This window comes from Fusarium fujikuroi, chromosome FFUJ_chr08 (assembly GCF_900079805.1).
Source record: "Fusarium fujikuroi IMI 58289 draft genome, chromosome FFUJ_chr08".
In the NCBI taxonomy this organism is placed as follows: domain Eukaryota; kingdom Fungi; phylum Ascomycota; class Sordariomycetes; order Hypocreales; family Nectriaceae; genus Fusarium; species Fusarium fujikuroi.
The window spans coordinates 643759-661411 of NC_036629.1; the positions used below are offsets into that span (position 1 = coordinate 643759).

Below are 17653 nucleotides of genomic sequence, written 5' to 3' on the forward strand. Positions count from 1 at the left end.
CCGGCAGCTACTGCACGATGAGGCCACAGACCTTGCAGTTTTGATCCAAGTATACAGTGCGCGGCAGACTGGCTTAGGCAGTTGAGTATTGGTTGGCATGCCACACTGTGTTTGCTGTGTTTGCTGTGTTTGCTGTGTTTGCTGTGTTTGCTGTGCTGACCCGGAGCGTCGCCCCGGGTTGCGGGAGCACACCGTCCGGACACCATCGGTATGCCTCGGTATTTGACACCGTCTACGGAAACACGACTGGAAATAACTCCTGTCACGAATTACCATGAAGGGTAACCCTTGATGGAATCAAGTTGAATGCCTTCCGCATTATCTTGCTGTGAATGACATGAAGTCAGTGGTCGTACACTTGTTCCGTGAAAAAACAATCATGGTTGACATACCGTCACTCTGATCACAGAGCCTGGATGATCTGATTCTTGAGCTTCAAATGAGCGACGTGGCACCAGGAGTCCGTTCAGTAGAACAAACTCAACCAATCTGTCGCCAATTAAGCGAGCATCGGGAAAGCCATAAACCACAGATCATGTCATAATTGAGGGGAACAGATATTCCCGTACCTAGTTTGCGATCAAAGAACGGGTTTCCCCTCTTTGTCTGAAGACATGGCGCTGATGTGACTTCGCCAAACCCCTCACTGCAAACTTAACAACGAACGCATGATGCGGCTGGAGCATAATCCTCATTGGGAGCGCCTCCTTTCAGAAACAACTCCGCCTCAACGCTGGGACACGAAAAGAAAGACACAGACGAGCTTGTACGCCCTACAACGCGCAAGCTTTGTTACCCCGGATGTGAGGTCGAGCTGGTACGTGACACAGCCGCACAGGTGCTCTTGTTTCAAGCGAGATGACAGCTGCGCCGCAAACTTTAATGCAAAAGATCTTGTGTTACGCGGAGTTCTTGGCAGGGTAAAAGTGCAGAGTTGAGTTCATGGTCGTCAGGGGCATTGACAATGAAGATGGTGATTATCGATAAGAAAACTGTCTCGGTTTCGGACGCGAAAAAGAAGCATACCCGTAGCGTGAAAGTCAATGCCTCGCAGCTTGAAGAGACACTGCCTGTGCGTGCAGCTTGATGCATGTCTCATCATGATATGGATGATCATCCTTTGCATACAAGTAAAGAGTCAAGTGAGCCATTAGAGAGACTGGCAGGATCCTTGGCTGCTGTAGTTACAGCTCGAGGCAGGCAACAAAGGCCAACAATCTCTGATAGACTCATCATCTTTGACCAATCTCCTCGTGAACTGTAAGCTAGACGTTATGCATCAATTACACTTCGAGACCGTTTTCTCCCAACATTCAAAGCGTCTCCTCTCGGCAGCTTCATGCCGAACGGTAGACTAAAATACCACATGGCTCACTCAGCCCCTTGGACAACGACTCGCACTAAAGAAGCATCTCCAATCTGGATATCTTCCGAAACCGACATCAAAGCTTAACCGCGCGTCAAAAAGAAACTGTAAGGCTTAGGGCTTAGCTCGTAGTTATAATTGTCGTTGTCGTTGTGGTGATCTGCCATATACGCGTATATCCCGCCCCACATTCTCGAGATCTACGCTATTCAGATCTAGATTCTTCACGTATAACCCACCTCCGCGTATAGAGCGTCAACAATTTTATATGCGTTCATAGAAAGGGTCTGCTTGGGAAATGTTGTTTACACGTAAAGATATGTATATAATCTCTTCAAGAAAGCCAAGAAATTCTCGAGCTTCTACTCAACTCATTGGCTTTGGCATTCGTTTGTTTGACATTTAACAACGAAACACCAAAACTTGACCTCACCAACGTGACTGAGCGCCTCAATAAGTCGACAACCAAGAATAATTCACCATGGCGGGCTATATCTTCTACAACTATAACCCAAATATGGTGGCAGCTGTCATATTTATTGTTGTCTTCGGTCTTTCTGCATTATTACACACATACCAGCTTGTTCGATCACGAACATGGTACTTTATTCCGTTCTTGATCGGATGTCTTTGTACGTGGCCGACAATTTCTACGCATCGTTGATTTACTAACATTGTCTTCAGTTGAGTGTGTAGGCTACGTCGGTCGAGCTCTATCAGCGCAAGAAGCACCAGACTTCACCAAGAACCCCTACATCATCCAGTCTCTTCTCTTGCTGCTCGGTCCAGCCCTCCTCGCCGCATCGATTTACATGGTACTCGGCCGTCTCATTCGACTTCTCGATGCTGGCGACCTTTCCATCATTAGCCCCCGATGGTTGACGAAGGTCTTTGTTGCTGGAGATGTCATGTCCTTCCTTGCACAAAGTGCTGGTACGTACTCCAAAGCCGTTAAACTTCACGTTACTAACATTCAAAGGTGGTGGTATGCTTGCAACAGCGAAAACTAAGAGCGCTGTCAAGCGAGGTGAGAACATCATCGTCGGTGGCCTAGGCATTCAGATCATTTTCTTCGGCTTCTTCATGATCGTCACTCTTGTCTTCCACCTCCGCATCAACCGCAACCCTACACAAAAGTCTCAAGAGATCACAACGCCTTGGAAGAAGCTCCTCTTCGTGCTTTACTCAGCCAGTTTGTTCATTATGGTCCGATCCGTCTTCCGTGTCGCCGAGTACGTCATGGGCAAGGACAGCGAGCTCCAATCGAAGGAGTACTTCATCTACATCTTCGATGCCCTCCTCATGAGTCTCGTTGTGGTTTCCCTCAACGTGTTCCATCCCAGCCGCGTGATCAACCACGAGATGGACAGGAAGCGAATTGTCAGCCAGGATGGATATGCGCTGGAGAGCCAGCCCGAGGGCAGAGATGACAGAGACCGACGATACTCACTCTCACCTGTTCGTCCTAAGCATGCCCATTGAGAGATATATGGAGAAGCGGGCTAGGAGCGGGACGGATTCGGGATTGATATGGACATCGAGAGCTGATGGAGCCAGTGTTTTGAAGCGAGTGGGACTGGTACGATCTTCAGTCAACGTGGGAAGAAAGCGGTAAAACTTGTATAGATTTGAACACTGTTATAATAGATTTCTTCTGTTACATTGCAAGAAGCAACGTGATTCATAACGAGTCTGAATCGTATCATGCATGGATGTAAAGTCAATGCTTCGCGATGCGCAACATGGATTTTAATACGCTGCATCGTAAAGTGGAACACAGCATGATTTGGCATGGTATTTGACTTCCAGTTACAGGTCAACATCGATAAACGATCCATATCAATGGACCCTTCTGCAGAACTCATACGAGATACCATGAGATCATGAGGCTCAAAGTGGCACCTCTCCCAAAAAGACATTCTTCCGTGTCCTGAATCATCACGATGCCCTTCCATGGAAGCAATTTGTGGAGATCAAAAGTCTTGTTCTCATCCCTGGCTGAACAGCGGGGCGTTGCATTCGTTGCAATGAGACATGGATGCATATGAGACATTCAATTCCGAGTATGCGGAAATATGTATGTGAAAGCAAACCTGGTCGTTTTTCGGGGAGGTCGTCGCGGGAACATGGACAATCACGGAGATGGGAATCCAAGCAAGCGGCGTTTATGCCCAAAACAGTCACTATTGACGATGACGAGTTGATTCAGTATTTCGATCATCGCAGGGAGACAGACACTTGTCACACCGGGGGGCATAACGTTAGAGAGTTATTTTCGGGGCCTGAGTTTCTAAACGCGAAATGCGCTGCTGCTGCTGCTGCACCCGATGAGCAAACAACGGATGATCTGACATCTCGAACAGCGAGATCTGGCAGCGGAGTTTTTGATAACCAAGCAATTGACTTTTTCCCTACGTTTTTTTCTCTCTTAGCTCTTCCCAGCTAGCGAAGAACCGTGTTGTCTTTTTTGCCCCGAGAACGTGATCGGAGCAAGCCGAATAACGTGAACGCTCAACGCGTGATATTCGATAACATCGTCGGACCGACGTACATGAAGAGAACCTGTTTGCCGCGCGAACTCTTGGTGCATGAGAAGGTACCCAATCGTCGATCGATGTGTCTTCTGTTAGGCTTCACCTACTCTTGAGGGCGGGCGAGTCCTACCTGTAGCCTGTCTCTGTAGAGAGTTTGCCAAGAGAGGGAGATCTCATTCTGGAGTGGAATCGCACTGTGAAGCTGGGGCTTTAGCGTGGTCTAAACAGACGTCGACGTGGCACAGTGTTTATTTCGGTGGCTATGAGAAGGAGGCTGCCTCGAGGAACTTTGTCTGTATCGTTGTTGATGGGTTTCCCCTCACTTCAACGAGTCTGTTGCAAGCCATAACTCAATCTCAGTATACGCTGAGGTCGAAGCCAGACAGCCCCTCACTTCACTTGACTATTAATACTGACGCTCAGTCGGCCATTTTCTCCCCAAGATTTGCCTATAAGTAACGCTCTCGGCCAACCTTGTTGAAATGCTCCAAGCCTGGGCGGTCTCCACCCCCGTTCAAACTATAGGTCGCTAAACCAAGTTGCACTGTCCCATCGGGTATGTACTCTCTGGGCTACTGCACTGTCCATGCCTGCTAATTTCTCTGCTGGCTAGTCCCCTTTTAGCTCCGTCGCCCGTTCGCCAGTTCGGTTGGCTGCTTGTTCCTTGGCCTCTTCAAGACGGGTGGTACGAGTAAAAACTGGATCTCAAGGTCACTCTCCAGCAAAGTTTTGGTGGCCAAGTACTTTACTCATCCTCCTCTTGTGTTCCTCTCGTCCCACCCCAGCGTCAGAGAGTCTTCCGTCTCGCTCTGGCTGCAGTTTGCTTGCCCACCCCCGGTCTTCCCTCGAAATCTCCTTCTCTTGCCAAACCCGCTTCTCACCTCATCTTCTCTTCTCGTCTTCCCATCCCTTCCCTGACCTGATCTCTCTCTTCTATCCACACTTTCCCTTTTCCTCCTCATACAATCAGCCAAAAAAACAAAACACCAAACGAATTCGATATACCGCAGATTTACGACCCCTTAATCAACCTGTCCAACATCAAAGTTTTCTGCAATTTTGACTCCTGGTCGCCCGGAACAACCCCCCGCATTATGGTCCAAGGCGAAAGGGCCGAATAACACCTGCACCTCGTCTCCTGGAATCAAGCCAGCCCTTCCAATCTCCCATATTCCCCCGCCCACCCGGTCGACCGACTACCAAGTCGCCCCGAATATACCTTCGACGACACCTCTTATCGCGGTCCCCCGCAAAATCCCCAGACTTTTGGCTTGCTGGCTGCTTGCCATTTCGTCTCCCCCGCGATATCATAATCTAAATACCCCCGAGCTCGACTCTCTAGTCTCAACGACCCTCGAGCTTATCGTACTTCCTTGGTATCATCGTCTCAGGAAGTTAATCGTTCTTGTCGTCGCCTGCCCCGACGACCCGCCTCGGCCGTTGATAACTTTCTTTGATACTGACAAGGAAACGCACAATGTCAACGGCATCAAAATCAGCAATGACCGCCGTAAAGAGGGCCTGCGATGGCTGCCATCGTCGCAAGGTCAAGTGTGATAGTGGTATCACTTGTCGCAACTGTGCAACTGCTGGTATCGAATGCACATATCTCGCTATTCCTCAGAAGAAGGGTCCCAAGGGTTCTCGCGCAAAAGTCATCACCGAATTGAGAGACAACCAACGCCAGGCCAGTCTTGCTGCTAAGGTGCAAAACAGACTCGCTGGACAAACTGTTGACACTACCATTCCTGCTCTCAACCCTACAGCTGGCATGTTGTCCAACGACCTGATCAAGGCTTGTGTCAACTACTACTTCGAAAATGCTTACTCCACACTTCCTTTCCTCGACCAAAACCAAATCGAACATATGATGCTAAATATGGAAGTTGGCCGTGACAGGTACTGCCTGTTTGCAGCTCTCTGTGCATATGTAGTACTTCAGCCTGGTATGATGCTGCCAGCTTCATCGGCAGAAGAGTCCTTCAGCCTTCAGAACCACCCCGGCGCCAACATCGCCGCAAGCAGTTTGCTTCTTGAGGAGTGCCTGCGCGTTCGAAAGGGCTCTGACTATTTTGAGACACCAAACTTCAACATTATGGTCACCAACATTTTCATCTACTCCTGTATCAAGATTATCGACGGACCAGACAGAGCGTGGTACTACCTACGAGAGGCCACAACTATGGCTCTCCTTGCAAACATGGACAAGGAAGAAAACTATTCCCAGTTCTCTCAAGCTGAGGCTGTCCGAAGACGCCGATTTTTCTGGTTCTTGTTCGCCACTGAGCGCGTCTACTTTTTCAACCGCCGTCGACCCTTGTCCCTTTATGCGACAATCGCACCTAGCCAGATGCACGACGACCCCAATGATGCCTTGTATCCTGAGCTTCAAACCTTTTTCATCATGTGCAACATCTTCCGACCTATGGACGACTCTTTCCTGGCCGCTTGGAGAAAGGGTTGCGACCATCTCGACTGCCATCAAATTACTGGTCTCAAGAATCACCTCAAGGAGTGGCAAGCGACGAACCCCTACCACCCCGACACTGCCTACATGGCCAGTCAACAATTTCTCAACAATGCAATTTGGCAGCTTAACAACAACCAAAATCAATACCATAGCGATCTGGCGCGTCAAATGACCAGCAAGATGGCTTCTTCATTTGCGGGCCAGCCACTTGAGCTTGCTAAGTCCTGCCTGGTATGTATTATATGCCATGTTCGAATAACACGCGTCTAACAATTTCACAGTTCCCCAAACTATTCGAAATTTGTCTCAACTTGACTACCTATTTGGCTAACATGCCCTCGGATCGACATCCATTGGCCGTGGGCCCTCACCAGTGGCTCCGGGATCTCTACGCCTCTCTCGACCCTGCCCGAAATGGCGACTTTGCATTCACTCCTCTCTTGTTGGCCAAGGTCAACGAGATTCTTCCACGTCTGGCCGACCCACAGCTGCGAAACGCCCCAGAGAACGGCTCTTTCCATATGTCTGCTGACATCTTCGACGGCTTTGGTAATGCCGGCATGGCTAGCATGCCACAAATGAACGACTTCAACCAAGGCATGGTCGTCGATGAGAACGAGACCAAGTACGATTTGAGTGGCAGTAGTCCTGACACAATTCCCAACTCCAATTACTCGAATGGTACACCCCCTGGCACGCAGCCAGGTAGTGACATTGCTTCGGCATTTGTTGGCTCACCTGCTAATGTCATGTCCCCTGGTATCGACTACAATGTTGCTAACGTGGGCATGGGCGGTTTTGACATGTCTGAAATGGGCATGAATTCATTCACAGCCTCTCAGCCCAATCCACTGAGCAATATACAACACCAACAACGGGTTGGAAGTCAACCGCCCTTGCAGGGTCTACAGAACCAGAATGTCAACAGTTCAACCATGAACCCAACAATAAACTCGATATATGGTATACAACAACCGCAGCGGCAGAACAGCTATCAGATGCAAAACCAAACCCCCTTGTCGCAAATGGGGTCAATGTCTGACATGGACTTTTCAATGCGATAACCACACCAAAATTGAAAACATGCTGCCTCGGTCGAAATGCCTGGGCAAGCCTTGTATGCATTTTTTCGTTCTCTTCTCTGGAATTACTATGACATGGGCGCACAATACAGCGCCTCTTGGACCTTGCATTGTATTCATCTTGCGAGCAAGTTTCTGTCTGCGGATCGAATGGAAACCGGAGGTTGGCGCTTTGGAGTTTTGGATCATCTATCCTTACAAGATAAGGGATGAAGATCTTATTATGCTTGTTATGTGGTCAAGTGAGTTGGATCGGGGATTCCTGAAAACAAATATTATGCTATGGAAAATTTTACATTGATGGTGTTATGCACATTCTTCACTTTGTGGTTATAGAATTATGAATCAAAACTTTACTCTATTCAGTTTATTTTGAACTTCTCGCATTGTGCACTGAACCAGTTTCGCATGAGCATTAGTTTGGCTACTTCGTTTGTGATTGTATAGATTTAATTGTAAATTCTGGGTATTTTGCTGTTATCTTTGTTTTCGCACTGTAGGTATCGTAACGCCAAAGTCAACCCCGTTCATTCATAATTTCGTGACCAAATTCCCAACTCTCATCAATGCTAACGTCTCGCAGTCACAGACCGCACAGCTAGCACCTCTATCCTCGCAGCATAGAGACTCATTAGATGGCATACGGGATCTCCCCAAATAACACTCCTCAACCTCTCCTCAGAGCACGTCACTGCTACAACTCCCTCGTCGAGACGCTCTCGCACCGTCTTGCGATCTTTGGGCTTGGCGTCGAGGTCCCCTGAGCGTAGCACCACGATACGGCCTGCGTTGCTCAGCGTGCATGGGGGGACGTTCCATGTTGGTTTCTTGCGTGATTTCTTTGGGTCTTTTCGTTGTGATGGTGGTGGTGAAGCGAGTAAGTCAAGAAGACTTTTGACGTAGGCTTTGTCGGCGCGGACAACGGGATCTCCTTCGTTGACAAAGCTCAGGAAGATGCTCTTTCTGAGCGCATGAGTCTCGGGCTTTGCCAATGGGAGGAGAGACACTGGTGGTGCACCGAATGTAACGCAATGTATTCTCTTGAAGCAATTTGTTAAGACGTTGAGTTCACTCTCTGCCGCGTTCGTCTGGGCTACCATGTGCGAGTATAGCAACGCCGCAATAGCACCACCAGCCGAATGCCCCGTGATCAAAAGACTGAACGTCGAGCGTTTGGGATCGTCTTGAAGAAGCTGTCTCAACCTTGCGGCCACCGGGCGAACCATCTTCTTAGCGACGGAGAGAAAGCCCGCGTGGCACAAGTTTCCGGGATCGTCGAGGAAGTTGAGCGGGCTGATAGGTGCAGAATTGAGATTAACGGCCCAATCCATGAAACTTGCTGTACCGCGGATAGCGAAGACGATGGTGTTCATGTCGTCCATGGATACGGACTTGATGCAGGTCTGTCTGGGACCAGCGAGCCAGTCGGATGAGACGTGGGCGTCTCGTTCGGTGCCGCGAGGTCTTTCGTAGACGCGCTGGGAGTACTGAGCTGCAAGACAAAGGAGGGGCCATGTTGGCATGTGCCTACTCTTATTAGTAAAGAATTGAAGCTTGGAGACTATACATACAGAGATAGTGGTGGTAGTGTTAGCGGAAGCTTGGAGTTTGCGTATTGCTCGACTTTGGAGAAATAATTGCCCGACACGACAGACGCAGCAACATTGCATGAGGACTTTTCCTTGTTCTTCACCTTTCCCATGCCTTTGTCGACTTGATCCGTCTTTGGCTCCTGATCTGTGACAGCGCAGTTGAAGAGCGTACTCTCATTGCCCTGAACCTTCTCGTGATCAATAAGCGTCATGATATCGTTGAACCGATCATACAGCGCATTCGTCGACTGAGCAATCTGCGCACATCCATGCCAAGCCGATAGCCCATCGTCGTAGAGCTGCGGTGGAATTGATTCCTTGGCCAGATTCACCATTGAGCCTGTGAAACGGTTCAACGACGATGAGAGAGTTTGGTGTGAGTTTGTCGTGGCCAGATGATGCGGTGGTGTAAACGCAGACAAGTTGGGGTGCGATTGCTGCGATCCGAGGTGATAGTGATTGTTGATCACCACCGGTTGAGTGCTGAAGCCCGGCGGTGCTGGGAGATAGCCAGCGGGGTGGAAGTGAGGCTGTGATTGAGATGCATGGTGCTGATTATACGGAAGAGCAGGTCTCAACGCCGGACGCCCATTTCCAGGATAAGGCGGCGGTTCAATCTGCGGTCTCGCAGGACGAAAGACATTAGGAGGATCTGTTATCTTGGGCTTAGAAGAAGCTATCGTTTTATTGGTCTTCGTGCCCTTCTTGGACTTCTTGCTCGACTTCTTGGGCTTCGTGCTACCAAAAAGCCAAAAGGCCATCGTGTCGTGGGGGGAGGGGTTTCAGGCGCGAGTAGGAGGGTTTATTTACACGGCCATCGAGGAACGTGAGAAAAGTAACAGTAAACAAAGAGTGAAGAAGATGGCGAGAATCATGAGAAAGGTCACTCACACATGACCCAGACCCAGGCCGAGGAAGGATATTCTTAGCAACAGCTCTCATTGAGTGCTTTGCGCAGCGGGGCCTTCTCAGCCCGGTCGATCATTCCCCTGTCGAACTGTCCGCCGTCAGTATAACCAGCACAGCCATCACCTGTAAACACGACAACAGTGGTTGAGTTATTCTGTCCCGCAGATAAGAAAGCCCTTAGCGAACCTCACTAAAGAAGCGAAAGCTGCTGCACCCCTGTAAACCAACCGCCATTCGTCAAGCGCTAACCAATCAGTGACATACAGCCAAGGATGACTCTAAAGAGCGAGGACATTGGATGGAGGTGCAGCTGAATGCAGCTTTGCTAACTGGGATCAGTCGAGTCGGCGGCAATGGGGGGTAACCCTATGGCTGGGTGACTCGATGATTGCATTTGCATTGTCTGGGGCGAAGATTAGGATAGGGTATGTGAAATTGCGAATTGCACGAGTTGGGATTTGGGCTTTGAGACTTTGAAATAGGGATGACGTGACGGAGAGGCTGTGTTGAAAGGGTGTATTAGTTGGTGGGTTTTGGTGGTGGAGGTCAAGTACATGTTCGGCCCCGTCGGGGTTGGAGGACTTTAGACTGATGATTAGAGACGAAAATTACTTGGACAACATTGTCAAAGACTCTGTTAAAGTTATCATGAATTGTGTTACTTCTGTCTAAATATTTGTGTCAGTTAGGTAGAGTTCTCTGGTATCCTCTAGATTAGTGATGACATTATCTAAGTTTATGCTTAGAGAAGCCTATATGCACTAATGATCCATGAGACCTCCTTTGTGACCTACTTAGGGGAGGAAAGAAAACTCGAGACCGTGATCCTGAATGACAAAAAGACTTAGGTAACTTTATATACACTTAGAATATCTACACTAAGTTTAGGATATCTTTTACTGGATTTATTTTGGCACCCTATATGAAGGTCTTGTGTTTTCTTGCTCCTCGAGGCCTACTTACTGTATTGATGCTTCTGTGTTTTGACTACCTGTGATCTTGATGTGCAGCTCAAAAACCCTCCGACCCAGTCCCTCAACCAACGCAACCTTGGCTGCCAAATGCCTCCCGCCATCAGCCATACCGTCTTCCGCCCAGTTGTCGCCGTAAGAAGAAGGGAACAACAGTGCCTTCGGACCCGATGCTTGTGGAATCTCGAGCTTCTCATACTCGGCTAGGCAGAGCCGCGACCGCTGGTTCTTCATGCGCCTCTGGATCTCGCCTGCACTGAGGCCGTCAATCTCACCATACAGCTGATTTGGCTGTAAATCGTCACTCGAAGTCCGGGCGTGTTCTATGAAGCTGTGAAGATCAAAGACTCGGCACCACAGATGCCACGGAGACGGATCGGTTCTCCCTTTGAGCACTTCGCGATGTATACCCCATATGACAGCTGCATACGCAAATCGGTCAGCACCTTGTCGATTTGGCCCTTGATTCAAGTTTGATCTTGCCGGGACCTCGAGCAAAAAATTAACAAAGTGAATGCCGCCAAAATATCTCTCACCCTCTCCTCTGTGCTGGCACCTTTGAAAAACCCAGCGTGATGGTATCTGGGTGGCGCGACCTTGGTAACGGCTGAAAGGAGGGTGACTGCCTCCGCTGTCCATGGTAAAGTCCAGCTTCTGCTTATCCAGAACGAAATACACCGGCCCAGTCTCAGGGCCCTCTTCAGGAGAAGGGCCGGCCGTTGCGTTGATTGGGCTCTGCTGAAGCAGAATGCTGATGTCCTTCTTGGTGGCCTCGTCAAGAGATGGCGTGAACGACAGACGCCGATCGACTTCCCCAACCGATGACTCTACAATGAACGAACCTTGAGTTATCCTGGGATTGATGGGAACAATATGCTGATGGTAGACTCTTCGATACATATTGACAGTTCCCATATACTCTAGCAGCAAGGCAGGTCGCACAAGGTAATCATCATCGTATGCGAGATGCATGATACCCAGCCAGAGATTTCGGGAAGCAGCTTGCGTCCCGTCAGGCACTACCTTGCAAGGGCAAATCCACAGGCTGGTGCGTATAGCGGTGTCAGTGATCTCCATTGTAGCCAGATTTCCGAGGAAATTAGCCTCATACTTCTTGTCAACCCTGTTGAAGACCCGGCGGCCAAGAATGTGAACTGGTTCTTTGAAGGCGCTGGATGAAGGAGCCAAACAGCCAGGTGCAAACCCTTGAGGTGCAACATCAGGCCGAGCGCGCCATAGCAGGACTGACTGGTCTTTCGACTGCCGGACGATGGCCTCTTGAAGACGGAGGAATGCCTTGTCACCTTCGCCATATAGCAATGGCATGTTTAGGTTGAAGAGGCCGAGGAGACAATAGGCCGCATCTTCCTTGCGCGTCGTGATACGGGACGATGCCCAGCTCATCTTGATGGAGACGGCGAACGAGTCTAAGGTCTGGGGGAGGGTGTCAAGTCCTTGACATCCAGCACAGATACCGTCGCGAACTGTAAAGATAGAATGCACTCTCTCACTTGGGCATGCACATCGGGGTTCTCGAAACAACTGCGGCCAAATTCCAGTTCTTTTGCAAATACGATCGAGAAGTGCGACATCTCTCGAGCCAAAGCTAACCCAGTTCTTGTCGTAAAACTCAACATTTCGCGGTGCTATGAGCTCCTGCAAGGTCCATCCTCTGGTAAACCAAAGACTATCGAAGAAAGAAGTCTCTGATTCATTGAGGACAACATATCTTTCAGACTGATCGTAATGAATAATCTTGCTGTTGGAAGAAGTGTCGAAATCGTCGAGATAGACATAGCACTTTTCTGACTGCTGATACCATCTGAACATGGAGTTGATGGCCTCTGAGAGCTCTGCGCTGCTCGTCTTGTCGATGCAGCATGTGTCGATCCAGACATAGGACAAACCATCTTTGTCGGCTCGGTCAAGAAGATCCCAGATCTTTGAGAATGACTGACGACCCTGCAAGTCCTGTAGTGACCCTTGTGTTAAGTCCTGAAAGGTGATTTCGTCTTTTCCCCACCGATGCGACAGGATCCCATAGGGTGGGATCTCATTCTCATCGCCAAAGAAGCTCTCGAGTCGTTCGTCGACGACATTCAAAAGCCGCATTGTGTAAGAAAAATATCAGGATAAAATGGTGCAAGGATTGATGATTCTGTATTGAAACTAAAAAGTTGAGGATGGGACTTGCAATGAGGCTGATGATTGGCATCGCCTGACGAGGCTCTCAAGGAGGCATTCTTGGGTACCTCCAACTGCAACTGCAGGCTGTTTCAGCGCGAAGGAGGCAAGAAAACGTAGGGCTTTTATTTGAGATGACAAAAATATCTAGTATAGACTGGCGTGAATTTCGTGGGCCTCGGATTGAGTGTTTTTGGCACCTAGGGAGTTTTCTTGCTGCCTGGGCAATGCTTACTTGAAACGAACCTCAGAGGATACGTACAGACATGGACTGGCAGTTGCACTGTAATAAAACAAGCCAAAAGCCTCGAATGTCGTATAGAGCATAAATAATTCTATTAAAAGGATTGCATTAGAGCGCTGTCAAGAAATATTTACTATATAGTTTTTAAAAGAGTTAATACCAATTGAGACCCGTAGTTGAGTTCTCAAAACTGAGCGTCTCGATGCCGCAGGTTCATAGCCATATGCAAATAAAAAATCCTGCCTCATTCTGGAGAGTGACAAAAAAAAGGAAGTAAAAGGTAAGGATTTAGAACTTTCAATTGAATCCAGCATGTGTTTAATTTTTATTTCGTTATTAACCGCTATATAAAAGAGTGATTCCTGCGGGCTCTCATTCATCATCATCCGCCAATGCTTCATCATACATATCGCTAATCGCTTGTCCAAACACTCTCATATAAAGCTGCACATGATTCTCTGTTCATTCTCCTGCAAAACGCAAGTCCAATTGATGAAACATCATAGCACACGGTTGCGTCGAGGTAGAATAAACACCACTTCAATCATAGCAATGGGTATCAATTCGCCAACTACAAGCCAACATTAGCATATCACAAATTGGAACGAGATCCAAGAGAATTCACTTACGCCAAAAGTCGCGATCTGAACAGCTTTCAAGCCCAGCTTGACTTCCATCCCGTTTTCGCAATCCTCACAAAGGAAGATGATGCGGAAACCCGCCCACATCTTCATCTTCTCCCTACCGCATTTACCACAGGTCGGGGCATCAGTTGCTTCTTTGATCACATACTTGACGCCTGCAACTGCGAGGGCTGGGATGAGGTGGAAGACCATGTTGAATTTTTCTTTTTATAGATAATGTCTTGAAGGGGGGGGGGGGGTGGATGGGTAGGATGATCAGAGATGTGTCTGCCAGTACCTCAGCCAGAGATATCACGATGAAGTTGGAGGGTTTGGGAAGCAGGCATAAAAATTGTGTGAGTTGACCATTTGTGCTCTTGTTTGAGCCAGATGAGTCCCCTTTTTGGAGAGGCAATCTCAAGTATATATAATTCACCTCTGGGATCAAATCATGCGAGGCTGAATCCAGACACTTTTCCGCGTACAACCACAATACTGCGATTCCAACATAATTCATAGAGATGTAGCCCACTCATAGCTCTAGAGTCTCTGGTCAGTATGCTTGCTGATATGGTTATTTCACAACGCAAGGGTAGGTCTGTGAGATGGTTGCATCGTTTGGGTGATAGCTGCCCCCAGAGACGCCAAATAATTACAGAAAGCCCATGCATAAGCGAGGCTGAAAGAGCGACGTTTTTGGAGCAGTTGTTTTGTTGTATCGCTTGATACGTCATCAGTACTAATGAAGACTATCAGATATATGGCCTCTAAAACCGCTAGTTTGACAGAACGCCCACGCATGACCAACTAACAAACAATGCCCGTGCATTAGCTACCATGTTTCAGGCTGAAAGCTTCTTTAGAGTGAAAGCTATCCTATTTAGAGCGGAGATCAGGCATAACTGTGCCTTTGCCCGAGCACTTTGGGCGCGTTCATAGACTACTAGTCTCCCCCGTATTCCCGTGTAAGTCATGGGGTAAGGTATTGTATATATTCTTGATCCTCTCTCCATCACGAACGCCCCCAGGCTTTCTACGGCAGACTTGACTCGATAACTTAAAACCTTTAGCTGAAAAATCCATCTGTTTTAGCCTCGCAAGCATTTCACATCACTTGCCATTCACCCAAGTCAAAAATGTCTTCAGAAACTCCTCCTCCTCCTCCAAAGGTCGAATATCCCACCAGCATCGACAAACCTGAGCTTACAACAGGTGACAACCACACAGTTGGTGTTGACTACAACAATGGCGCCAGCTACGTCGACACAACTACAAATCAGCCAATTCATGACTCTGAAGTTCACACAAGATTCTCTGGGTATGGTGATAGTGACGATGGGGATAGTGGTGGGATCGTGGAGGAGATTGTTGATGCTGTGACGGATAGTTGTGTGGTGATGTAGTCGGAAGGACTGGACTTCGTTTGAAGCTTGACTTTAATCACTATAGTCTGCTGTTCTCATCTTTTCATCTATCTGCACCGGAAGACACTCTGTCATTTTCGCTAAGTCTAAAACACTCATTCGATCGTTTTTGGCCCCTACTGTGCGTTCTTGTGCCTGAAGAATTACAGTGCTTGCATTCTTCGTAAAGCACCACACCAATTGAGCTTGAACTCTGATAAACTAGGTTGAAAATCAATAAGTAGATCAATAGTGACCTTCTCGTTAACGCTGATTGGGTAGATGCTATAACTTACATGCTACCGCAACTCAGCCGCACGAGCTGAACCCTCCATCTTCTTCCCTGTTCCTCAAGTTTCAGGCCCCAAATGGGCTGATTTCAACTGCTGCAATTGCCAGGTAAGTCCTACACTAGAACAAGGCTGCCTTCACGTGGTTAGCGTAGGCATATTTACTACAAGAATGCCTCCTCGCAAATGTGCACTTTGAGCGGTATCCAATAAGCTATCAGACTAATGCGTCGTGACAAAGTTGCTCGGACGTTTGGATCGCTAAACCTGCATATCGCTAACATGAGAGGGGTTCCAAGTGCTGAAAGGCCCTTGAGCCCCTCACTTCTCAAGACACGGAATGGTATGGGAAGGGCTGGACGTTTGACAGCCATGGTGTGATCTATCCCATTCAACGGGACGCCAATATACGAACTACAAAACGCCCATGCATATATATCCAAATCTCGGTCCCCCACAGACTCTGCATGCATACCTTCATTCCCAAATCAGTCGCCCTAATGGATCCCCTCTTAAGTCCCCAATCGGTTCTTACGATACCATCAAGCGAGGACTGGTCGCGCCTGCGGCCCCTCGTCAAAGAGCTCTACCACAATCGCAGGCTTTCTATGGCAGAGGTCAGGGATCATTTGAAATCGCTAGGATACAGGGTCAACACGCGCATGATCAGGGCTAGAATCAGCCAATGGAACCTGCAAAGAAATAACCAGTTCCACGGCATGGTTGCGGCTCTTCGCTTACTCGATCCAGACCCTGCGTCGTGGCCAGTCCCGGAACCCTGGTTTGTGATCCGAGGACGCCATGTTCCGTTGCATGAGATACTGCGATACTTCAGACGGAAGGGCATACAGAACCCAATTCATTGGTGTCGCTCAGCTGCAGTGTCCCAGGAAGAGCCACCTGTCAGGCTTCTTCAGGAGGGAGATAGTCCTGTGGAGGGTACGAGCGAGGGTAATTCAACAATCGCTGCGCTATCTTCAGCCAGCAGCGTGGCCATGTCCATGTCTCCTGGGGATATCCCCACGCCCATATTCACTCTCGAGCAAAAGGCAGCTGCCAGTCTAACTGACTACTGCGGAGTTTACCTCAGCCATGACATCCACTCAGAGCCAGAGGTTCATCAGTTCACGATACACGGGCGTTTCGGGAACCGCATGCAAGAAGGTCTAGCACAGATGATACGTGGAGGTCCAGGGGCATTTCCACACTTCCATCAAGCTTTTGACCTTGTTCAGCCTCTTCTTTCTGACTGCCATCCAATGAGTCTTGCTCAACTGTTAGCCATCGTGTGTGAGCTCTCGGCGTGCAATGCACAAGAAGTATTGACATGCCTGCTCCGGTATTCGGCGGCGATGGCTTCGTCTTTGCGGACACCCTCCCCTCTTATCCAATTCTTGGTGTCCCTCTCCTTATTGCCACCTGCGCTACTGCAGTGCACGGCTATCTCGAGTCTTCGGGCTGCATTGGCAGTATTCTCCGATAAGTCCCCCCACACCTGGCATTGCCTGTATATCGAGGAGCGACTCTGTGACTGCCTTTACCACGGTCGAGACCGTATTGAAGGTGGATACCGCCGAGCTCAGCTTTTGCGGAACCAAGAATCGTTCTATGGACCATCCGCACGAAACGTTGTCTGGACTGTCACCAATGTCGCAGATGATCACCTAGATGGTGGTGATCTAGACGGCGCACAGTCGTACTACAGGATGGCTTTGGAACGGGCTGAACAGCTCAGTGGTTTCCCAAGGGCCAAGCTGCGCTACGCTGCTCTAGAGGGCCTAGGCAGAATAGAGCAGATGCGCTTTGAGATCACGCGCCATGATCGAGAGACTTGTTTACGACACTTGCAGGAAGCATCTCGATATGTTGATGAGTCATTGAATGAAGCACTGATATGGTTCGAGCCAACAAGTAGGCGTGTAAGTCGAGTGACAGAACAACAGGGGTATATCAGGAATATTTTACACTGCCTCGGGTGAGATTTG

The 17653-nt window shown here is 48.8% G+C and overlaps 7 protein-coding genes; 4 read left to right on the forward strand and 3 right to left on the reverse strand.

Annotated features, from left to right (window-relative positions):
• Window positions 1-1847: 1847 nt before the first annotated feature.
• Window positions 1848-2848, forward strand: FFUJ_13827 (related to RTM1 protein; the record flags this gene model as incomplete). XM_023581569.1 has 3 exons in its annotated part: window positions 1848-1998; window positions 2051-2299; window positions 2346-2848. 3 exons carry the CDS (start codon window positions 1848-1850, stop codon window positions 2846-2848), a joined length of 903 nt encoding a protein of 300 aa, XP_023434249.1.
• Window positions 2849-5377: 2529 nt separating this feature from the next.
• Window positions 5378-7434, forward strand: FFUJ_13826 (related to transcription activator amyR; the record flags this gene model as incomplete). XM_023581570.1 has 2 exons in its annotated part: window positions 5378-6601; window positions 6652-7434. The coding sequence occupies 2 exons, from the start codon at window positions 5378-5380 to the stop codon at window positions 7432-7434; spliced, it is 2007 nt and encodes a 668-aa protein (XP_023434250.1).
• A 587-nt stretch (window positions 7435-8021) lies between these two features.
• FFUJ_13825 (uncharacterized protein) lies at window positions 8022-9805 on the reverse strand (the record flags this gene model as incomplete). XM_023581571.1 has 2 exons in its annotated part: window positions 8022-8979; window positions 9024-9805. The coding sequence occupies 2 exons, from the start codon at window positions 9803-9805 to the stop codon at window positions 8022-8024; spliced, it is 1740 nt and encodes a 579-aa protein (XP_023434251.1).
• A 1107-nt stretch (window positions 9806-10912) lies between these two features.
• Window positions 10913-13036, reverse strand: FFUJ_13824 (probable beta transducin-like protein; the record flags this gene model as incomplete). Its single annotated transcript, XM_023581572.1, has 1 exon — window positions 10913-13036. The coding sequence occupies one exon, from the start codon at window positions 13034-13036 to the stop codon at window positions 10913-10915; it is 2124 nt and encodes a 707-aa protein (XP_023434252.1).
• An 875-nt stretch (window positions 13037-13911) lies between these two features.
• Window positions 13912-14188, reverse strand: FFUJ_13823 (uncharacterized protein; the record flags this gene model as incomplete). XM_023581574.1 has 2 exons in its annotated part: window positions 13912-13923; window positions 13982-14188. 2 exons carry the CDS (start codon window positions 14186-14188, stop codon window positions 13912-13914), a joined length of 219 nt encoding a protein of 72 aa, XP_023435145.1.
• Window positions 14189-15111: 923 nt separating this feature from the next.
• Window positions 15112-15538, forward strand: FFUJ_13822 (uncharacterized protein; the record flags this gene model as incomplete). XM_023581575.1 has 2 exons in its annotated part: window positions 15112-15369; window positions 15425-15538. 2 exons carry the CDS (start codon window positions 15112-15114, stop codon window positions 15536-15538), a joined length of 372 nt encoding a protein of 123 aa, XP_023434253.1.
• A 630-nt stretch (window positions 15539-16168) lies between these two features.
• Window positions 16169-17647, forward strand: FFUJ_13821 (uncharacterized protein; the record flags this gene model as incomplete). The annotated part of the gene is made up of 1 exon (XM_023581576.1): window positions 16169-17647. One exon carries the CDS (start codon window positions 16169-16171, stop codon window positions 17645-17647), a length of 1479 nt encoding a protein of 492 aa, XP_023435190.1.
• Window positions 17648-17653: the final 6 nt, after the last annotated feature.